The sequence below is a fragment of the Geotrypetes seraphini genome, chromosome 9 (assembly GCF_902459505.1).
Source record: "Geotrypetes seraphini chromosome 9, aGeoSer1.1, whole genome shotgun sequence".
NCBI lineage: Eukaryota > Metazoa > Chordata > Amphibia > Gymnophiona > Dermophiidae > Geotrypetes > Geotrypetes seraphini.
Genome location: NC_047092.1, coordinates 108077827 through 108100105, shown reverse-complemented (window position 1 = coordinate 108100105; position 22279 = coordinate 108077827). Strand labels below are relative to the sequence as shown.

Below are 22279 nucleotides of genomic sequence, written 5' to 3'. Positions count from 1 at the left end.
CATTTGCTGACTCTATCTCGGAAACTATTCCCAGAAGCCATAAACATGATGGAGCAATGGATGACAAACTTCAAGCTCAAACTTAATTCAGAAAAAAAAAAATCTTCATTGCTTCACCACATCCGTTTGACACCAAAACACCTCTATGCATCAATGAACTTAATCACCCCATCCAGCCCACCATAAAGATACTAGGTGTAACTCTAGATCAATACCTAACCATGAAAGACCAGGTGGACTCCTTAATCAGAAAGGGTTTCTTCACTCTCTGGAAACTCAGATCCATTAAAGCTTATTATGTCGGCATTCAGAACCCTGGTCCAATCCCTCGTACTAAGTCAACTTGTCTACTGTAACATCGCCTACTTAGCTATTTCCCCAAAAAATACGCGACGTGTACAACTAATACAAAATGCAGCGGTCAGATTAATCTTCGGACTAAAGAAATTAGATCATGTATCACCCTACTACCGGCAGTTACATTGGCTACCGATGGAAGCACGCATAAAGTTTAAATTCACCTGCTTCTGCTTTAAAGCGCTAAACGGACTTGCCCCTAAATACATAATTGACCATTTCTCCTTCTCTGCCAACAAACACAAGAGAAGCTCTCATTCCTACTTCGTTCCCCCCCCCCAGTTAGAGGTTGTAAACTGAAAGAACACCTTCTTTCACATCAAGCAGCATTGTGGGGTAAAGACCTAGATCAACTGCTTTCGCCCACTACTTATGAGGAATTCAGAAAACGTCTAAAAACTCAACTGTTCCTAAAGTATCTAGACAACTGACCCATTCATCTTCTTTCTCCTCTATAGTGATTTCTCTGTCCTATTAATCTCTTTCTCCTCAACAACGCATTTCCGGTCCTATTAACTCTCCTCTTCCCCCCTCTTAAATTCAATCAATTTGTACCTCGCTTAATCTCTTGTAAACCGCATAGAACTTAACGGTATTGCGTTATATAAACTGTTATTATTATTATTTTTATTGATGATCCTATGGTCCTGCGCTCATTTAATCCCATGGCCCTGCTGGATTTCCTTTCTGAGTCTTTGCATGATCTAAATTTAGATTCCCAGCCAGTTCCTTCTACTGTGTGGAGTGAGGGTTCAGTCTGTGGCGTTGCCTTGTTATCCGGACATTAATGTTTTAATCATAGGACAGTGGAATTCTGAGGGGTCTCTCAAGGTAGTGAGAACCGTATCTCACCTGTATCCTATGGCACATGAGTGCCAGCAGCTGTTTGCTCAGCTTAAAATGGATTCTTTCATTGCACAGGTTACTAAGCATACCTCCCTTCTGAGTGAGGGTGCTGCAGTGCTCAAAGACCTCCACTTTGATGTGGTTCTCAAAAGTCTCTTTGAGGCGTTGACTTTTGGGTGTCAAAGCAGCCTCGGCGGCGTCCTTTGTAGCACGTGTCTGCCTTTCTAGGCTTCATAGTTTGGACAGTGATGAAGCTGGACCAGTTCTTCAGCTTCCTTTTATCTGGAGTGGATTATGTAGCTGATGCTCTCTATAACATTATTCGTGTCTTGGGTAAGGCGTCCGCTTATTCTGTTTCTGCTTGCAGAATGCTCTGGATCAGGCAATGGGTTGGAGATTCCACCTCTAAATCTACTCTAAGCAGACTTCCATTTTAAGGGGCAGTTGTTATTCAGGAAAGGACTGGATGATCTCTTGAACTCTGTGGTGGACCACTGTCCCATGTCTTTGCCGGACCACAAGCCCAGGACCTCTAGAGACTTAGGGCGCTCTAATTTTCATGGCTCCCAGAGATCTCGACAGTATTCCAGTTCCACTTCCCAGAGGTTCTCCCACAACTTCTAGCAGAGGTTTTCCGGATCTAGATGTACCCAGTCTTCAACACCCCAGGTCACTTCTTCCTCCCAAGAATTCGCAATAATGCCAGGTCAGAGGAGGTATCTCTCAAAATTGGGGGCTGCTTCTCGGTGTTCTGGCTTGGATTCAAACCGTTGGGTTTTGGAAATCCTCCAGACTGAATGCAAGCTGGAATTTGCCAGATATCTGACGGATTGGTTTGTGGACTTTTCAGTAGGGTGAACAGAAAAGGTGATCAAGGTGTACAAGCCACTGTGAAAAGGTTGCTGGATATCCAGGCCATAGAACCTGTGCCACTTGAGGACTCAGACTCCGGCAAATACTCTATATACTATATTGTGCCAAAGAAAGGCTCCAACGATTGGAGACCCATTCTTGTCCTTACTCATATAAATGCAGTGCTCCAAGTTCCGTGCTTCCACATGGAGTTATTTTGTGATATCATAGTGGCAGTTACTCTGGGAGAGTTCCTGGCTTCCTTGTATTTGACAGAGGTCTACTTGTATATTCCCATTTTTCAAGACCACAGGAAGTTTCTGAGGTTGCATGTCTTGGAACATCATTATCAGTTTTTGCCTCTGCCCTTCGGCCTAGCAATGGCTCCTTGAATTTTCACCAAAGTCAAGGTGGTATTGGCAGCCTACCTGAGCGGGATAGGGCTGCAAGTTCATTCCCCTACCTAGAAGACTGGCTGATCTGGGCCCCCTCATTCGCTGAGGGTCATTGTACAGGTGATCAGAGTCCTGGAGAACTTGGGTTGGATGGTGAATTATCGCAAGAGCTATTTGATGTCAACTCAGTCCCTAGAGTACCTAGGAGTCTTATTTGACATGGCAGACAGACATGTCTACCTTCCAGAGGCACGCAGACAGCAGCTTTGCTAACAAATATCGTGCCTTCTAGCCAAGTCAGCTCCTTCAGTGTGGGTCTATCTTCAAGTCCTGGGTCCCATGATGGCCACAATAGATGTGGTTCCTTGGGCGAGGGCCTATATGCATACTCTCTAACATGTATTGCTCTTGTGTTGGTCCCCGCAGACGGACTCATTGCAGATGTCTCTGCACTGGACGCTGGATGCTCGGGCCAGCATGGATTGGTGGTTCAGTTCCCAGACCCTTTCCAGGGGCATGCTCCTTCAGATACCCTAATAGGTATTTGTAATGATGGATGCCAGTCTCCTTGGTTGGGGCCCACATTGCAACCGTCATCTGATTCAGGGGCGCTGGTTGCTCTCTCAGAGGAAGTTGTCAGTCAACAGGCTGGAGCTGCGAGCCATTCAGCTGACTCTGGTGATAATACAGAAATCTTTGGAGGTCCAAGGAGTCAGAGTCTTCTTCTGTAACACGACAGCGGTGACATATGTCAATTGCCAGGGCAGCACTTGGAATGCCCAGCTGTATCTCGAAGCTCACCTCCTTTTCCGCTGGGCGGAGCATCCTCTGCAGGTGCTTTCGGCAGTGCAAGTGGCAGGAGTGGATAATGTCCAAGCCAACTTCCTCAGCATATAGACCTTAGACCAGGTGAGTGGACTCTGTCAGCGACAGCATTTTGAACCATTGTTTGGTGTTGGGATCAGCTTCATTTTGACATCATGGCAATGGCAAGGAATAAAAAGGCATACAGGTTTTTCAGTTGAAGACATGAGCCCAGAAGTGAGGGTCTAGACATTCTAGTCCAGCCGTGGCCTCGGGGCATACTCGTATATGTCTTTCCTCCTTAGCCTATGGTAGACCGAGTTGTGCAAAGGATTGCAACTCTTCAGGGAAGGTCATTTTAGTGGCTCCAGATTGGCCCCGCAGACCATGGTATACAGATCTGATCCGTCTTCAGTTGGGTCCTCGCCTCCTCTTTCCAGTTCTTCTGGACCTTCTTTCTCAGAGTCCAGTATGCATAGAGGATCCAGATCATTTTGCTCTTATCGCATGACTCTTGAACGCAAAGCGTTAGAGTAGAAAGGATATTCAGAAGTGGTCATTTCCATCCTTCTCCAGTCTAAGAAGCTGACTACAGCCTCGACCTGCACTAGGGTATGAAAGACTTTTCAGCATTGGTGCACCTAAGAGCGTGTGGAACTGTTTTCAGCTCCGGTTTCAGTGGTGTGAGCTTTTCTCCAAACCAGCTTTGACAAGGGACTCACTGTGGCTTCCCTTCAGGTCCAAGTCATGGGGTTCTTGTTTCAGGGCTTGATACTACAGACCTACGCTGGCGTCTCATCCGGACATCGCCAGATTTCTGAAGAGTGCTCTCTGTATCAGACCTCCGATCACACCGCCGTTCCTTCATGGGATCTTAATGTGGTTCTGTGGGGTCTCACCAAAGCCCCATTTGAGTCTCTTGAAGAGGTGAGGGTCAGCTGTTAGCCAGAGAGGGCGGGTGGGGGGGGGTGAATGCTCTAGTTTGAGGCCCGCTGCTTTCATCTGCCCTATGGAGTCTCAGGGGCCGCCAGGGCCTCTCCCCCCAGTGCAGCGGCAGCATGGCGGTGGTTCTGGATAAAAAGGCCTATTACCGGTGTGTGAAGAGACTAGAGCACTTGGAAGGGTTGACAACCATCGTTCCAGCTCTTCTGCAGGCAGAAGAAGGATGAAGAAGTCCTCCATTTTGTCCCTTCTTCCTCAGCCCGACTTTGCAGCACAGCGACGCCGATTGGGCCAGACTCTGCCCACTCCAACTCACTCCTTTTCTGCCCTGTTTTTAGGTTCAATGACCACCGTTCCAGCTCTTCAGCAGGCAGAGGAAGGAGGAAGAAGTCTTCTATTATGGAGAGGTACCAGAGGACTGGAAATTGGCGAATGTCACACCTATCTTCAAGAAGGGATCGAGGGGTGACCCCAGGAACTACAGGCCGGTGAGCCTGACTTCAATTATAGGGAAGATGGTGGAAGCTATGATCAAGGACGGCATTTGCGAGCACATCGAGAGAAATGGCCTACTGAGAACAAGCCAGCACGGATTCTGTAAGGGAAGGTCATGCTTAACGAACCTTCTGTACTTCTTTGAGGGAATAAGCAGTCGGGTGGACAATGGGGAACCCATAGACATCATTTACCTCGATTTTCAAAAGGCTTTCGACAAGGTGCCACATGAAAGGCTGCTTAGGAAGCTGTGGAACCACGGGGTGGGAGGGGATGTGCACAGATGGATCAAGCACTGGTTGTCGGGTAGACTGCAGAGGGTCGGAGTAAAGGGCCAATATTCTGACTGGCGGGGAGTCACGAGCGGTGTGCCACAGGGATCGGTGCTGGGGCCGTTACTCTTCAACATATTTATCAATGACCTGGAAAAGGAGACAAAGTCTCCGCTCAAAGTCAGAGATACGCCTATGCACCCCCCCCCCCCCCCCCCGGAAGATCCCTGCTCACAGAAACTGCCCACAAACGATCCTACAGCCACTTCATTCCACACCTCTGGAACCAACTCCCCCCCCAACTCAGACAACAGAACTCATTATTAACATTCCGCAAATCGGTAAAGACCCTCCTCTTCAACTAAAGATCTCCTCTGTCTTCTCCCCCCCTTACGCCCCACCCCTCCTCTCTCCTATCACCTCCCCAAACTCCAGTATAATCCTCTCTTACTCTCTCCACTTACAAATTGTACCTAAACACATATAACTTTCCTTAAACTAAACTACTATATTTCCCCTTTCTCTCATTCTGCTGTATTCTCCCTGTATTTAATTCTCTCCACAATCTATAAGTCCAATCACTAAACCTGTTGTATTACTTATATGTCTAGTTACTCTCCACTGTGTATGTTCATTTGTAGACCGTTCTGAGCTACTGGGAGGACGGGATAAAAATCCAAATAAATAAATAAATAAATAAAACAAAGTGCGAGGTTATAAAATTTGCAGACGATACCAAACTGTGCGGCAGAGTTAGGTCCAGGGAGGAGTGTGAGGACCTGCAAAGGGACCTGGACAAACTGGAAGACTGGGCAAACAAATGGCAAATGCGCTTTAACGTGGAAAAATGCAAGGTCATGCATATAGGGAAAAAGAACCCGTTGTTCAACTACAAATTGGGGGGGGCATTGTTGGGAGACAGCAGTCTTGAGAGAGACTTGGGTGTGCTGGTGGATGCATCACTGAAGCCATCTGCACAGTGCGCAGCAGCCTCGAAAAAAGCCAACAGGATGCTGGGCATCATAAAGAGGGGCATAACAACCAGGACGCGGGAAGTCATCATGCCATTGTATCGAGCGATGGTGCGTCCACATCTGGAATATTGCGTTCAGTATTGGTCGCCGTACCTCAGGAAGGACATGGCAGTACTTGAGAGAGTCCAAAGGAAAGCAACGAAACTGGTAAGAGGGCTGGAACACTGCCCATACGCCGAGAGGTTGGATAGGCTGGGGCTCTTCTCTCTGGAAAAAAGGAGGCTCAGGGGAGATATGATAGAGACCTTCAAGATCATGAGGGGCATAGAGAGGGTGGATAGGGACAGATTCTTCAGGCTGAAGGGGACAACAGGTACGAGGGGGCATTCGGAGAAACTGAAGGGAGATAGGTTCAGAACAAATGCAAGGAAGTTTTTTTTCACCCAAAGGGTCGTGGACGCTTGGAATGTGCTACCGGAGGAAGTGATCGGGCAGAGTACGGTACAGGGATTCAAAAAGGGATTGGATGGATTCTTGAGGGATAAAGGGATCGTGGGATACTGAGAGAGGTGCTGGGATGTAACACAGGTATAGAAAGCTAACCAGGTAATAAGTATAGAAACCCAACCAGGTCGTGCATGTGCAAGACCGGAGGGTTAGGACTTCGATGGGAAGATAGGACTCAATGGGAAACCAAGGTGGCAAAGGGGCCACTTCTGGTTATTCAGACAGGTCGTGACCTGTTTGGGCCGCCGCGGGAGCGGACTGCTGGGCAGGACGGACCTATGGTCTGACCCGGCGGAGGCACTGCTTATGTTCTTATATGTCCCTCCTTCCTCAGCCCGACACCACTCCACAGCGACGTCCCAGATCACCTGGCTCCTCTTCAGCCCTATTTAAGGGCCGGCGAACACCATTCCAGCTCTTCAGCAGGCAGAGGAAGGAGGAAGAAATCTTCCATTTTGTCCCTCCTTCCTTGGCCCAACTTTGCTCTACAGCGACGCAGATTGGGCTTGACCTAGCCCACTCCAGATCACCCGGATCCTCTTCAGCTCCAATCATACTAAAATCCAATCATCTGCCACTAACAATCACCAAAAGAGAAAGCTACATCATAACCCCCAGAAAGAAATTTGCTATCTCACACCCACCAACCCCTTGCCTCCTATCTTTCACAATGAAAACAATACCACAAAAACAATTACAAACTATCTTACTGATCACCTTGCTCCTAACAAGCTGGAAGGCAGCAGCAAACAACATCTCCCCAATACCAGCTATTTTAACTGCAAACAGAGTTCACCACCCAGCCAGGAAAATCATTGTAGACAGAAACATAACAAATTGCCAGACCTGCATGCAACACATCATTACACCAACATGGGGGAGAAGATCAACAAACCCACCCAGGACCAATCCATACCCACAACCAAGATCACTCATCCACCCAAAAAATGACAAACAATGTTCAAACAGAATACACCACACTATCATGTGCCTACATAAACATCAGAGCTCTAGGCCCAAAGATAGAATGGATAAGAGACTGGATAGAAACCTAGAATCTAGACTGCCTCTTCCTCACCGAAACCTGGCTAACCTCAGACTCTGATCCCAGGATAACGGAAGTTTGCCCACAGGGATACAAGATAAAGGTGGTCTGCAGAGACAAAAAAAAGAGGAGGAGGTCTGGCCATCTTAGTTAGAAACTCCCTAAACTTAACATACTAGACAAAATGTCATGCACCACACTAAAAGGATCCATAACCTGCATGCTTTGCTGCATAACACCAGGGAACTGGAATACAGCAAGACCAGAATTTGAAGATTTTATATACTGAAACTCACTAATGGCAGTATACAACCTAATCCTAGGAGATCTAAACCTCCATCTCAAAGACCAATCCTTTAAACAAGTAGAAAACTTACTATCTTGCCTTGAAGCCTTAACCATTCAAGATCTTAGACCCACAAACCACACATGAGAAAGGCCACCAACTTGACATCGCAGCCTTCATGACCCAACAGCCCATTCTACCAGAGAGTCATACCTCAAATGGAAATTTGTTCTGATCCCTCAGGGTCAGACCACTACACATACACCTTCAATGTCAACTGGGCCAAAGACAAAATCAAACCAAAATCCCAAAGCTTAACCTATGAATCATGGAAATACATCAACCCCTCCATATTCTGGAATAAAACAGATGCAAGAATCAGCTTCAGCAGACAGAGCTTGGTCCAACTTCACCACTAAACAATAATCTGACCTAAACAGACTCTACAAAAAATACAGCCACGCAGCCTGCAATCTCAACCATTGCCCTCCATACTTGTTAAAAGCCTCCAGCCCCAAATTCCCACTTTCCTCATACAATGGATACAATCCCTGCTCACAGATGGCCTTTTCCCACAAGACCTCAGCGATATCATCATCAAAGTAGCAACAGATCTACCATCCAACTACAGACCCATAGCCTCAATACCATTATATGTCAACCTAATGGAAGGCCTCGTAGCTAAACACCTCACCAACTACCTAGAAAACCACAACTTACTCCACCCTACACAGTCTGGTTTCAGAACCAACTACAGCACAGAGACGCTACTAGGTTCACTCCTGGACACAGCTAGACAACACCTCAGCACAGGCTAAAAAAAATGCTGGTTATACAATTAGATCTCACCGCAGCATTTGGCCTGGTAGACCATGACATTCTACTACAAATACTAGAAACAATAGTAATCACAGGAAAGGTGCACACATGGTTTCAAGGATTCCTACAATCCTGGACCTACAGAGTAAAGACAAACAAAGAAAAATCAGAACCATGGTCCAACCCCTGTGGCGTACTCCAATACTCTTCAATCTCTATATTGCATCTCTCAGCACCTGCCTAGACAAATTAGGCTTAACTTCTTATAGCTATGCAGATGACATCATCATCCTCCTTCCTTTTGATCAACCAACACCCTCCATGACAGACACACTACATAGAACACTAGAAACAGTGGTTACATGGATGAAAGAACACAAACTAAAACTGAACCCAGACAAAACAAAATCTATACTTCTAAAAAAAAAAAAACAAAACCCCCAACTATAACAAACTTAGTAATAAACTCAATCACATGCCCCATTCAACCTACCCTAAGACTTCTGGGAGTGATGATAGACAGATGCTGTACCATGCAACCACAAATCAACAAAATAATACAGAAATCATTCGCGGTCATGTGAAACTTAAGGCAAATCCAAAAATTCTTTGACAGAAAACAATTCCAGTTTATGGTCCAATCCCTAGTCCTAGGACTTCTAGACTACTGCAACATCGTCTGTCTCCCCTGCCCCACAGTCATGATAAAACAGCTACAAACAGTACAAAACACAGTTCTGAGACTGATCTATTCGCTGAAGAAAATGTTTAGAAAAGAAAAAAAAAGTCCTGCTATTCAAGAAATCCATCAAGACAAACTAACCCCGCAGGAAGCATTTCAATCCCCCGAAGTAACTCGCTCAACTCTGTAACTCTTCTGGAAATGTCCAGATAACCTCTTATGTAATCCGCCTTGAACCGCAAGGTAATGGCAAAAAGTTCAGTCACTAATGTAATGTAATGTACTCAATTTGAGGTGGTCTTTCTGGTTGCTGTGACCTCAGTGAGATGAGTTTTGGAGTAATAGTCTCTTTCTTGTAGGGAGCCTTTCCTTACAATCGCGGACACTGGAGTCTCTTTGCCTACTGTTCCAGTCCACTAGTTCTATGCAACAGGACCAACTTTGAAGACGTTAGTTGATAGTGGAGTACTTCTTTGGTATCTTCAGGCCCCGATTTCCAGAGGTATCCGTATGGCCATTTCATCGACCTACCTTTTCTATAGGAAACAGTCTCCAGTTTTCATCAAGGCACTTTCTACCAGGAGTGTAGCTTCAATGTGGGCTGAAGCTAGGGAAGTATACCCTGAGGAGATTTGTAGGGCAGTGACTTTGTCCACTCCACTTACATTTGCCAGATTTTATAGAGTGGATATTTTGGCAAGAGAGACTTCTGCCTTTGGGTCCTCAGTGTTTAACAGCTGGTGCAGTCAGCCCACCCTCGATGTCTGGGACATATCGTTCACTAGCACTCTGCACATTTAAACTCTTCAAATAGTCATAATCTAGAACTCGGGTATCATGCATATTGTGTCTACACAACTAGGCCCCCTGAGGAAGGCTTATTGTTGCCGAAACACGAACTGTGTAATGGTCCGAGGCTCACATTGTGAGCATTGAACATTAATGACATGAAATTCATATCTGACACATAGTTTGAAGATGTTTTAGCTTTGAGAATTTACTAAACATACAATTCCTGGACTTACAGAGAAATGTGCTCTTTTTGTGCTTTTGGGACTGCTTTGGTATATCCCGCTTATCCAAAATGACACACTGACACACCTATCTACCGGAAAAGATATTGTCAAGGTAAGGACATAATTTCTTTTTCCAGTACAATACCCCTGCCCGGTCCTTCCTGCGCCTGCCTAATGTTTCATTCTGTTTGTTCTCATTCAAGTAGGTATCTTGGATATCAGGAAGTCCTTTGGGCCCTGAAGAATACTGTATATTTCTAGAGTCTACAAGGGTTTCACTTGAGCTCCTTTGATGCTTCTGTTAGCATTTGGTTGTTAATTTATTGGGCAGGTGTTCATTTGTTAGAGCAGACCTATTTATTGTTTGGGAAGTTTCCCATTTCCTTACTTCACCTAGACTCGAGTGTTGAGGGGGGAGGGGCTTTTGCATGCTTAGGAACTAACTGTAGGTGGCAGTATAGCTTCCAGAGAAGTAAGAGGATCACAGAAAGAATCCGAAGTGGATTCCTTCTGTAGAGCTAGTGGGAATGGGGAAATTACCCATTTGTCCCGAATGACACACCTAACTACTGTAAAAGATATTATCAAGATAAGGATATAATCTTTTTTAATGAAACTTATCCAAAAAGGACATTAGTTGAGTTGATCTTAGAGACTACAAAATATGGGGTTTTGTCTGGCAGACTATGTGGAACTAGTAGTGGTCAACAGAACTTAGACTTTTTAGTATCAACACTAGTTAACAGTGATGTCTCAACCCCTTTAGATATATATAAAATATAAAGATGATAGGCAATTGTTAAATTTTCAATTATATAGTAAAGCAGACAACAAATCAGTGGTAGTAGGGTACTGTCTGATAAGGTAAAGTTATGGGACCTAGGAAGCAAGATCTTCACTTATTAAGACTTGTTAGATATAGGAATGAATGAGCTAAAAATAATGAAATGAGCAGTTGTATATGCCCATCATTCCAACATTCTGAATATGGGGAGAAGGAAAACAAGAGAAATTGTCTTGTATAAAAAGTAACTCACAAGTGGTTATGCTTTATGTACAGAAGAATAGCTGGGTAGACTAGATGGGCAACTTCTTTTTTTTTTTATTTTTGCCGTCATCTACTGTGTTGCTATGGTATAATTAGGAATTGAAGTATTAGGAAAGTATTTTCTGTTGTTTAAATGTTTTGTGATATTTCTTTTATAATGTCCCAAAAGGTCAGAAACTGGTGGAATGGCACCAACTGGATGTCAGCTCTTTTCTGGAACAAGTGACAGGATTCTTGGGAGAGCATGGACAACTAGACGGACTTTCCACCAGCCCCCCCAAAAAGCGTATGCGCTCAGTGAGTATATGATATCATGGGCATAGGCTGTACATTATTTATGGGCATAGGCTGTACATTATATATCCAAAATTTTGCTGTGTTCAGCTGATTCATAAACAAATTAAGTGCATGCTGTTTATTTAAATGAAAGGGATAATTGTACCAAGTTCTATTTAGATTTGATACCCACCCTAGATAAACTTTTCAGACCAGTTTAGATGCAAAATAATATACAAACGTTTCAATCGGAAAAGAAATACAGTGGTTGACAGGACAGAGAAAAGAATAAAGTGGAAAGATAGCAAAGGTGAAAAAGTTAAATCAGCTGTTTTATTGCCAGGTAATATCCATAGCGGATGGCGGAACAGCGACTAAGTAAGTCAGATGCTGAAGGATCTATGAAAAGGAATATTATGAGGCAGGACTTGAATCTGTCAAACTTGTTCAAGATAAAGGTGAAGAGAGAGGGCGTTCCCCAATATAGGGCCTACAACACTATAGATCTTGGTTCTAATATCATTTATCCATTTATTGATCCAGCATAAAAAGCATCAAGCTGAATAACTATCCTATACACATGTGTTAGCCTTTGCATAGTCATATAGTTCTGAGAAAAACAAAGGGAGGGCAGGAAGAACTACTAACATTGCATCATTTGCATTGGAACATGGGTGGAGGAGCTACAGATGCCATGGCACCCCAAGATTTTTCTTTGATGCCTCTTTCACTGTGATGTGTTCATTCCCTTACTTCGCTCCCCTGGGGTGGCATGGCAACTCTGTTATCCCAGGACAAGTAGGCAGCATATTACATATGAGTGATGTTATCCATAGAGCCTAGTATGGACAGTCCACAAGTGCAATATGACTTTAAAACTTGAAGACCATCTGCACCGTGCATTTGCAAGCGCCTTCCCACCTGCTCGTGGGATATCAGTTCTTAGTTTTTCATGGAGCTGAGAAGCTGTTTCTTTCAGTTTCTCTCAGCGCGTATACCATTTGCATATATTTTAGATGTAGTTTTTCTACATACTGTTATTATATATATGTTCTTTATTAGTACTTTTGGCTTTCCCATTAACCTGGTTTCATCGGGGGGGGGGGGGGTTGTTTCATTTTTTATAATGAGTTTTTATTATGGACCCTTGGGCCCTCTTAAGTCTGACTTCAGGCCAGGATCATGAGCTTTTTTCAATTTACAATCTGCTCAACCTTCCCGAACCATTCAGTCTTTTGACCTCATGTTGGCGTTTTTTCATCTGATGTCCAAAGCTTCTAGCAGATTTAAGCAGTGTTCTCAGCGTCACAGGGCTGTTTCTCCTACTGATCCACATAGCTGTTGCTTTCAGTGCCTATGTCCTGATCACTGATTTTTCTTTCCTGCTTTGTTCAAAATTTAAAAAAAGGTTGCTAAAAGCCAGAAAATTACAGCTTGAAAACTTTTCAGGTCATCTAACATAAGAACATAAGCAATGCCTCTACTGGGTCAGACCCGAGGTCCATCGTGCCCAGCAGTCCGCTCACGCTGCGGCCCAAGAGGTCCAGGACCTGTGCAGTAGCCCTCTATCTATACCCCTCTATCCCTTTTTCCAGCAGGAAATTGTCCAATCCTTTCTTGAACTCCAGTACCGTACTCTGTCCTATTACGTCCTCTGGAAGCGTATTCCAGGTGTCCACCACACGCTGGGTAAAGAAAAACTTCCTAGCATTCGTTTTGAATCTGTCTCCTTCCAACTTTTCCGAATGCCCTCTTGTTCTTTTATGTTTTGAAAGTTTGAAAAATCTGTCCCTCTCTACTCTCTCTATGCCCTTCATGATCTTGTAGGTCTCTATCATGTCTCCTCTGAGTCTCCGCTTTTCCAGGGAGAAGAGCCCCAATCTCTCCAATCTTTCAGTGTATGAAAGGTTTTCCATGCCCTTAATCATTCGTGTCGCTCTCCTCTGGACCCTCTCAAGTATTGCCATATCCTTCTTAAGGTACGGTGACCAATACTGAACACAGTACTCCAGGTGCGGGCGCACCATTGCCCGATACAACGGCAGAATGACTTCTCTCGTTCTGGTCGTAATACCCTTCTTAATAATACCCAACATTCTGTTTGCCTTCTTCGCGGCTGCTGCACATTGTGCTGTTGACTTCATTGTTGTGTCCACCAGTACACCCAAATCGCTTTCAAGGTTACTTCCCTCTAATACTAATCCCCCCATTTGGTAGCTGAACATCGGGTTCTTTCTCCCTATATGCATGACCTTGCATTTCCCTACATTGAAGTCCATCTGCCATTTATTCGCCCACTCCTCCAGTTTGTTTAGGTCCTTTTGTAGGTCCTCACACTCTTCCGCATTTCTAACCCTTCTACAGAGTTTAGTGTCATCCGCAAATTTGATAACTTCACACTTCGTCCCCATTTCCAGGTCATTTATAAATGGCAGAAGTTTGATGCCGATCCTCAGCATCTGATAACTCTGGTACCAACGGCATCAATATCGTCTACGTTTTGGTGCTGCTTGCATCAGGGGAACCTTGTAAAAGGCTAAGAAGCATAAACACACTTCCCCCTCTAGGAACGCTTTGGCATCAACACACTCTAAGTGCCAGTTCACCGATGACAGATCACCATCTGTACAGTTGGTGTCACCTTTGAAGCACACGTCAATACTGGGGTCACCAATGCTTTGATGCTCAACTAATGCACCTATAATACCAGTGCACGTACTGCAGAAACAGAGAAGTGTGACAAAAATGATAAAGGGGAAGAGATAACTTCCCTATGAGGAGAGGCTAAAGCGGCTAGGGTTCTTCAGCTTGTAGAAGAGACTGCTCAGGGGTGATATGATAGAGGTCTATAAAATAATGAGTGGAATGGAAAGGGTAGATGTGGATCGCTTGTTCACTCTTTCCAAAAATACTAGGACTAGGGGACATGATGAAGCTACTAAGTAGTAGATTTAAAACACTTCATACAATGTGTAATTAAACTCTGGAATTTGTTGCTGGAGAATGTGGTGAAATCAGTTAACTTAGTAGGGTTTAAAAAAGGTTTGAATAATTTCCTAAAAGAGAAGTCCCATAGGCCATTATTGAGATAACTTGGGGAAATCCACTGCTTATTCCTAGGATAAGCAGCATAGAATCTGTTTTTCTACTTGGGATCTGGGTTGGCCACTGTTGGAAGCAGGATTCTGGACTTGATGGACCTTCATTCTGTCCCAGTATGGCAGTTCTTATGTTCTTTCCATGCTGTTGCAGAGAGCTAGCTGTGCGGCTGCAGTCACAAATGATATAGAATCCTGCTCAAACAATGCTAGCTTCAGCTCAGTTTGAGCATTGTCTGGATATTCAATTAAGGCATCAGTCTTGGAGCATACAACATCGAGCATCAGCGTCTATAGTCACCATAAATGACCGAAGCACATCAGCAGCATCTGTAATAGACACACAACAAGGACGCATGTCATCGATACCCAGACATCAAGTGTCTATATCGAAGCATGCATCTTCGACGGTTGCAACTTATACAAAATACTGCAATAAAACTAGTCTACAAAATAGGTAAATTTGAACATGTCACCCCTCTTCTTAAAGAAGCTCATTGGCTCCCAGTCACACATCGCATAACCTACAAAATCTTACTGCTTACCTTCAAAATCAAACAATCCCACTTACCTTTATTCCTCGACAAATTATTAATCCCCCAAAGCTCTCCCCGATCCTTACGATCCACCGATCAAAAACTTCTTTTTATTCCGTCTCTAAAAGAGTCCTACTATACTAGGAAAACTAACTTTGCTATTACTGCTCCAACCTTATGGAATTCTCTCCCTCAATTTCTTCGTGACGAAAATCATCTACAAAAATTCAAAACCAATCTTAAAACTTTCCTATTCCAAGATGCCTTTACCAAATCTTAATCTTTACTTCATCTATTAAATTTCCAACACTCTCACAATTTTCATCTTCTTCATTAGGGCATCTCATAACATCACGCACAATTACCCTTCATGTTCTTTCCCTTCCCACTACATCATTTCTTCTAATATTATGTAACTTTTCCCCTCCTCCCCATTCATCCTCACGGTCGTGTTTGTCTGTATATGTTTAATATGTTTCCCCTATACTCTTTAATACACTATTAACTAGTTCTTATTCTTTTATTTTAAATTTTTATTGTTAACCGGTCAGATATTTGCTTTATGATCGGGATATGAAAAACTAATAAACTTGAAACAGGGAGCACGGTTCATCTCATTCTCAGCGTTCTTACTGACATTCATCGATATCCACATCAACTCGCCCTCTATCTCCTCAGTTCTTCTCTTGATGATATCATCAATGTCACTCTCAACTAACAGACTCTGACCTAACTCAGCGCTTTCCAACGTTTGTCCAGAGTTGTCAGCAGATGAGTCTTATTCTTCTTCATCTACTTCCCTGCATCATAGTAAGTCACCCCCAGAAGTTCTGTCTTTCATTAAGTTAATTAGAAAGATGGGTCAGGAACTTCCAATAAAAATGGAGTCTGATTCAACATCTCAGACAGAGCTTAGAGAGGCTCTTAGACTATAAAAAAAATTGCCTCCATACTGCATAAAGGTTCTGACGGCGCTGCTAAACCTCCAGTGTATTTAAATGACCATACACCGACAACCCAATTGCTGTATATAATATAGGTTTAATAAGAATAAACAAAAGACAGCTTACATAGAAATGTAGCCAAATAGGATTTAGTAAGAGCAGTTAGGCAAATGGAGGAGTAACACAGAGGGCCGGCACATCTGCGCTGCTCAGTCCGTCTTAAAGCTAAGAACAACAAGTATGCTACTTTTATACCCAAGCTTAGAAACCTGGGGTACAGAGTACTACATAGTTACTAATTATATACTTAATTTCTATTGGATTGTCACACTTTGTCATATTTAACGATTGGATGATATACATAATTGCAATTGAGTCATAATGTAGCTTGGTGTCACTTGGTGTCAAATACGACTTCTCTATTTTCCCTGACAAAGCATTCTTAATACTAAGATCAATGATCTCTGAGGGTGAGCACCCTCCCTCCTTAGCTTGATTGTAGTTTGTAAGCAGTTTCACCTACATGCCATCTTGACCTGGAGTTATGGGTTTTCTTGTGACCTAGAGAATGACACTGGGAAAAAATTTGTCCCTGTCACTGCCCTGTCCCTGTGACCACAGTCCCTGCACCGTGACCACTGTCCCCACCCCGTCCCCACGATCACTATCCCTACCCCATCCCCATGATTACTGTCCCCGCAATATCCATACAAGCCTCAGTACTGTAGTATTTAGCTTATTCCTTCTTTAAAAATCAAAGTGCTGACTGCTGAACTAAAGAAAGATGTTCAGCTGGCAGGGCTTTATTTATACATTTTTTATCAACAAAACTAATATGCTATTTTATCCTAAAGCAAAACAAAAAGAAAATAAATAAAAAAAAATTTCTACTTTTGTTATCTGGTTTCTGCTTTCCTCATCTTCTCCTCCTTCAATTCCTTCCATCCACTGTGCCTTCTCTCTGTGTCTTTCATTTGTTCTGTTACTGTCCCTCTCCCTTCCATCTCTCCCTCCACACCCCCCCCCCAATTGGTCTGGCACCCTTCTTCTTCCCTCTGCTCCCCCATAGTCTGGCATTTGTCTTCTTCCCTTCTAGCGTCTTCTCCCCACTCTCTGTTCCCCATTTCCCTTCAGCGTCTTCTCCCCACTCTCTGTTCCCCATTTCCCTTCAGCGTCTTCTCCCCACTCTCTGTTCCCCATTTCCCTTCAGCGTCTTCTCCCCACTCTCTGTTCCCCATTTCCCTTCAGCATTTGTTCCATTCCTTTCCACCATCACCCTTCCCTCTCGCCACCCCCATCAGCGTCTGTTCCATTCCTCCACCCTTCAGCACCCCTCACATGGTCTGACCATCTCCCTCCCTTCCTCCCTCTTACCTTTGTGGCGCGTTACAGTGTAATTTGTGCAAGCCGCCGAAGCTGCCTGAAGTCATGTGCGTCTGTGGGCGGAAACTTCTCTGATGCAACTTCTGGTTACGTTAGAGGAGAAGCTTTCGCCCGCAGATGCACACAATTTCAGGCAGGCTCCGGCGGCTTGCACAAATTTCACTGTAACATGCCACGAAGGTAAGGGGGAGGGAGGGAGATAGATGCAGCTGGCAGGTAGGAAGGAAGGGGGGGCTGCAAGCAATCAGTGACCGCACGTGTTTCCTCTCTTAACTGCAGAGACAAAGCCATTCACCCCTCCATGGGGCGGTGGATGGCCTTGTTCCCGTACCCGCAGTGAGCACTTCCTTTCCTCCTACTGTTTCAGCAGGCTACTCGCAGCTAGCCGCGGGTAACAGCCACCATGTCATTCTCTATTGTGACCCAAGTATTTATTGGAAATTCCTTTATTAGAATGATTGTCAACTGTTACAGTCAGCAGATAAGGGTCATAAGAACATAAGCAATGCCTCCACTGGGTCAGACCCGAGGTCCATCGTGCCCAGCAGTCCGCTCACGCGGCGGCCCAACAGGTCCAGGACCTGCGCAATAGCTCCCTATTGATACCCCTCTATCCTTTTTTCCAGCAGGAAATTGTCCAATCCTTTCTTCTGGGGCAAAGATGAAGTTCTTGCAGAAGTATAATTTGTGCTGACAGGAAGATATATACTTTTTGCACAGTTCATAGACCTTATGGTAGGCCTAATTCAGCAGCACAGAGTCTCTCCTGAGGGTCTTTCTCCTCATTTCCTCCTCATTCCCCTCTTGAAGCCTGAAGAGGCTTCACCGAGACCTGGAGTTAAGGTATAGATAAAGTCCAATGTTGTTCCAATGGTATTGTCCATGTCCAAGGGGAGGAGACAAGGGATGCACTGCCCAAGAATCAAGCTTAATAAAATTAAGAAGACACATGTTATTTCCACCCAATCTAATAGCGTCCCAGCCTCATTATGACTCATGATAAAATCATTAAAAAAAACCAATTGATCTTTCTTCAGTAATAAAAGGTACATATTGTAAAATAATTTTTATGAATCAAAAATTATACACCAGTATCACCCTCAAATTCTATGAGTATTCATTAGTATCTCTATGGGGGAGCATGGTGAGATAATCTGATCCACCGGGGAAAGTTTCATAATATGCCTGTGAAGATAGGATTTAATGAGTTTGACACAACAAGGTAGAAAACAAGAAATACATAAGAATGCAAGACAGATAACTGCAAGAAAGATAAGGATTGGGTGAAGGACTCCAATATCGGGGAGCTGGTTTAATGTCTTTGTGGTACACAAGAGTGTTATGTCCTTGTAGTTTAACTGCGAAAGGATAAGATTCCTCGATAGTGTAAGGGCCGTGAAAGGCCAGTTGTTTCCAATTGTTCTTATGGAAAGCATGCTTATACACTTGCTGTCCTGTATGATATTTGTATACCCACAGCGTTGGGGCCCTGGTAGAGGATTTTCTTTTTTCTTTCAACAGTTGTAACGCAGCCTGTAAAGAAAAAACATAATCCGATATAACTTGAGGCAAAACTCTCTGGCCTGGTTGTTGAAAAGGAGGAAAATAAGGAAATCTCCCAGTGCTCAACTGAAATGGACTGGTAATAAGATCTTTAAACTGCTGGCAAGTACTTAAGCCAATTTTTTGATTCTATAGGCATAAGTTTTTTTAATGGCACTTCAATCAAATCATGTGCCTTCTCAGCGTAAGAATTTCCCTGCGGGTGATAAATAGTAACGAACCTTTGTTCAATATCCAATGATGTGCATAATTCTTGCAGAAGCTCATTCGTAAAATGACTTCCATTGTCGGAGACTATGGCTTCGGGAACGCCATATCTACTTACAATTTCAGTGCAAATTTTTTGAGCAGCCTCTTTACCAGTTTCTGATGTACAAGAATATGCTTCTATCCACTGTGAAAAAGGACACACACACACCAAGTATCTTTTTCCCTGATTCTTGAAAATCATATCTGTATAATCAATATACCACCTCCTATAGGGCCCTTCTGAAATGGGAATAGCTTCTAGTGGGGTAGGAGTTCCTCTTGGATTTGCCTTAATACATACTGGACATTTTTGGACAATTTCTTTCAGGATGACATCTAACTTGGGATGCTATAAGATCAAGTTTAAGTCTGGCACTGAGATGAGACAACGGGACATTGTGTTTTATAATGATAATCCTGTGCATATAACCACAGAGATGAAGTGGATATGCAAGTTCTCATGTCTGCTGTTTTCCATATCCCTTTTAATTGTTTACATCCTAATTTTTGCCATTGTTGCAATTCATCCGGTGTGATCCCTTAACTTAACTTGGTGAGCCACTACGGCAAAAGAGGCCTCATAATTCTCTGGGTTTGCCCTAGTACTAACATACAGTACAGTGAGATAATATGCTGATATGTGGTGGCCTCCTTTGCTAAGAGGTCCACATGCTGGTGTGCCTGTTGATTAAAGGAAGTGTCTGTGTTATCATGTGCTTTTATTTTGATGATAGCTACTGGAATTGATCTTTACTGCAAAGTTGTCATTAAACGCTCGAGTATTGCAACGTGTTGGAGTGGTTTTCCTGCGCTATCAATGAATCCTCTTATTTGCCATTTGTCACGGTTTTCTTCAATACATTTGATAGCATATACAGAATCTGAGAAATGTAAGCTTTTGGTCCGGATATGTCTCAAGCATCTGTAGGAGTGCTGATAATTCCGCGGCTTGGGCAGTAAGGGAAGCTGGCATGGTGCTCCATCCACTTGTTCCTTGGTGTTATAAACAAACCATGCAAATGCGGTGCTAGTTTTAGTTTGTGAAGCGTCCACAAAGACGTGGAAACCATCTTGTACAGTTTTAAGTTTTGTTTAGGAGGGGGATTTTGTGGGTAGCCATGTAAGGCCACTGCAATTTGCCCAAAGAAAGCAAGGAATGGTTTTGCAGAAATGGTTTCTGAATGTGTTACTGGTTTTAGTTCAATATTTCCTGTCATGAGAAAGGTGAGGTAAGTGCATAACCTTCGTATATTAAATGCAACAGTTGGGATTGACAAAGTTTTTTGTATAGTGTGTGTTGAATGTAAGATAATATAAGCATAAGGAAGAAATTGATAAATTTTCAATACAGCGGTCACAGTGGCCACTACCCCCTATTCACAGATGTTGAAACACTGTTCAACAGGTGTGAAAAATCCTGATACATAGCAAATCGTGTTATCTTGTTGGCATGCCACTGCGGCCCACCCTTCTGGTTGGTTGATAACATATAGATCTACTGGGAAAGAATTTAATGGCAACATAAACTGTGGGGCTTTTTCCAAGTCCACTTTCAGGGATGTGATAATGTCCGCGTCAGTATTTGATAATTCAGTCTTATGGTTCCCTTCAGGGTTCCCTTTCAAATGGACTCTCAGAGGTAAGACTCTTATACTCAAGCATGGAATGTAATCCCTGCGATAGTTCAGTAGTCCTAACAGTGCACGCAGCTCTTTCACTGTCTGTGGAGTATTAATTTGTTCTACTTCTTTCAAATGAGTGGGACATAAAAATTTATTGCTCTCTCTGATAGTATAGCCCAGGAAAGTAACTTCCTGTTGACAATATTGGACTTTGTTGGCATTAATAGCATGGCCTTTACTGATAAGGAACTGCATGAGATCTTCGGTAAGTCCCTGGCACAGAGCTTCTGTATGTGCTGAAAGTAGAATATCATCTACTTATACAAATAACGAGGCCTGTGAGTCGGTTGGCATAGTATCCCTGAATTCCTGCAAATCGTGGGATATTACGCAGGAAAAGATGCCCGGACTCTCATGTAGTCCTTGTGAGAGTCTTTTCCACATGAATCTATTGGTTCCTATTGTGAACGCTGTGAGTGGCCGTGACTCAGGATGTAGAACTATTGAATAAAAGGCATTTTTAAAATCAATGACAGAAAACCAAGAATATAAATTTTGTGATGTAAGCAGAGTGACAGAGTTTGGGACCACGGGAAATTTGTGTTCTAAGAGATGATTTAGGCCTCTCAGGTCATGTACTAGGCGCCAAGTTTTTCCATCTGCTTTCAGAACAGGGAACAGCGATGTATTCCAGGGTGATTCTGTTGGCTCAATTATATCATGTTTAAGAAGGTCATCTATTAGTGCCTTGATGCCTTCTAAGGCTTCTGGTTTAAGGGGGTACTGTGAAATCGTTGGGCCTGTTGCTGGATCTTTTAAAATTAATTAATTTTACATTACATTAGTGACTTCTATTCTACCATGAGCAAACAAAATAGAACTGCAGATATGTACAAGACGTAGGCAAAATTTATTAGTGACAAAAATATGTATGCAAACCCTTTTACCAATCAGGGGACCCGACACGGTCCGTGTTTCAGACAAACCTTCGTCAGGGGTCCATGATAAAAATAGAGGGAAAAAACAAAAAATCACAAAAATACTGTATAGTGGCAGCAAGTTATAAGCGATGGACCTTGACGTCGCTTATACCTTGCTGCCACTATACAGTATTTTTGTGATTTTTTGTTTTTTCCCTCTATTTTTATCATGGACCCCTGACGAAGGTTTGTCCGAAACACGGACCGTGTCGGGTCCCCTGATTGATAAAAGGGTTTGCATATATATTTTTGTCACTAATAAATTTTGCCTACGTCTTGTACATATCT

General features: G+C 43.5%; 1 protein-coding gene across 5 annotated transcripts in view; it reads left to right on the top strand.

Moving 5' to 3' along the window:
* Nucleotides 1-22279, top strand: part of UBXN7 (UBX domain protein 7) — a 622514-nt gene that overhangs the window by 434782 nt on the left and 165453 nt on the right. For all 5 annotated transcript variants that reach the window (XM_033957938.1, XM_033957939.1, XM_033957940.1 and 2 more), the window contains one exon: nt 11510-11637. In XM_033957938.1, the coding sequence (XP_033813829.1) occupies nt 11510-11637 (128 nt within the window). The remainder of the gene's footprint in view (nt 1-11509; nt 11638-22279) is intronic.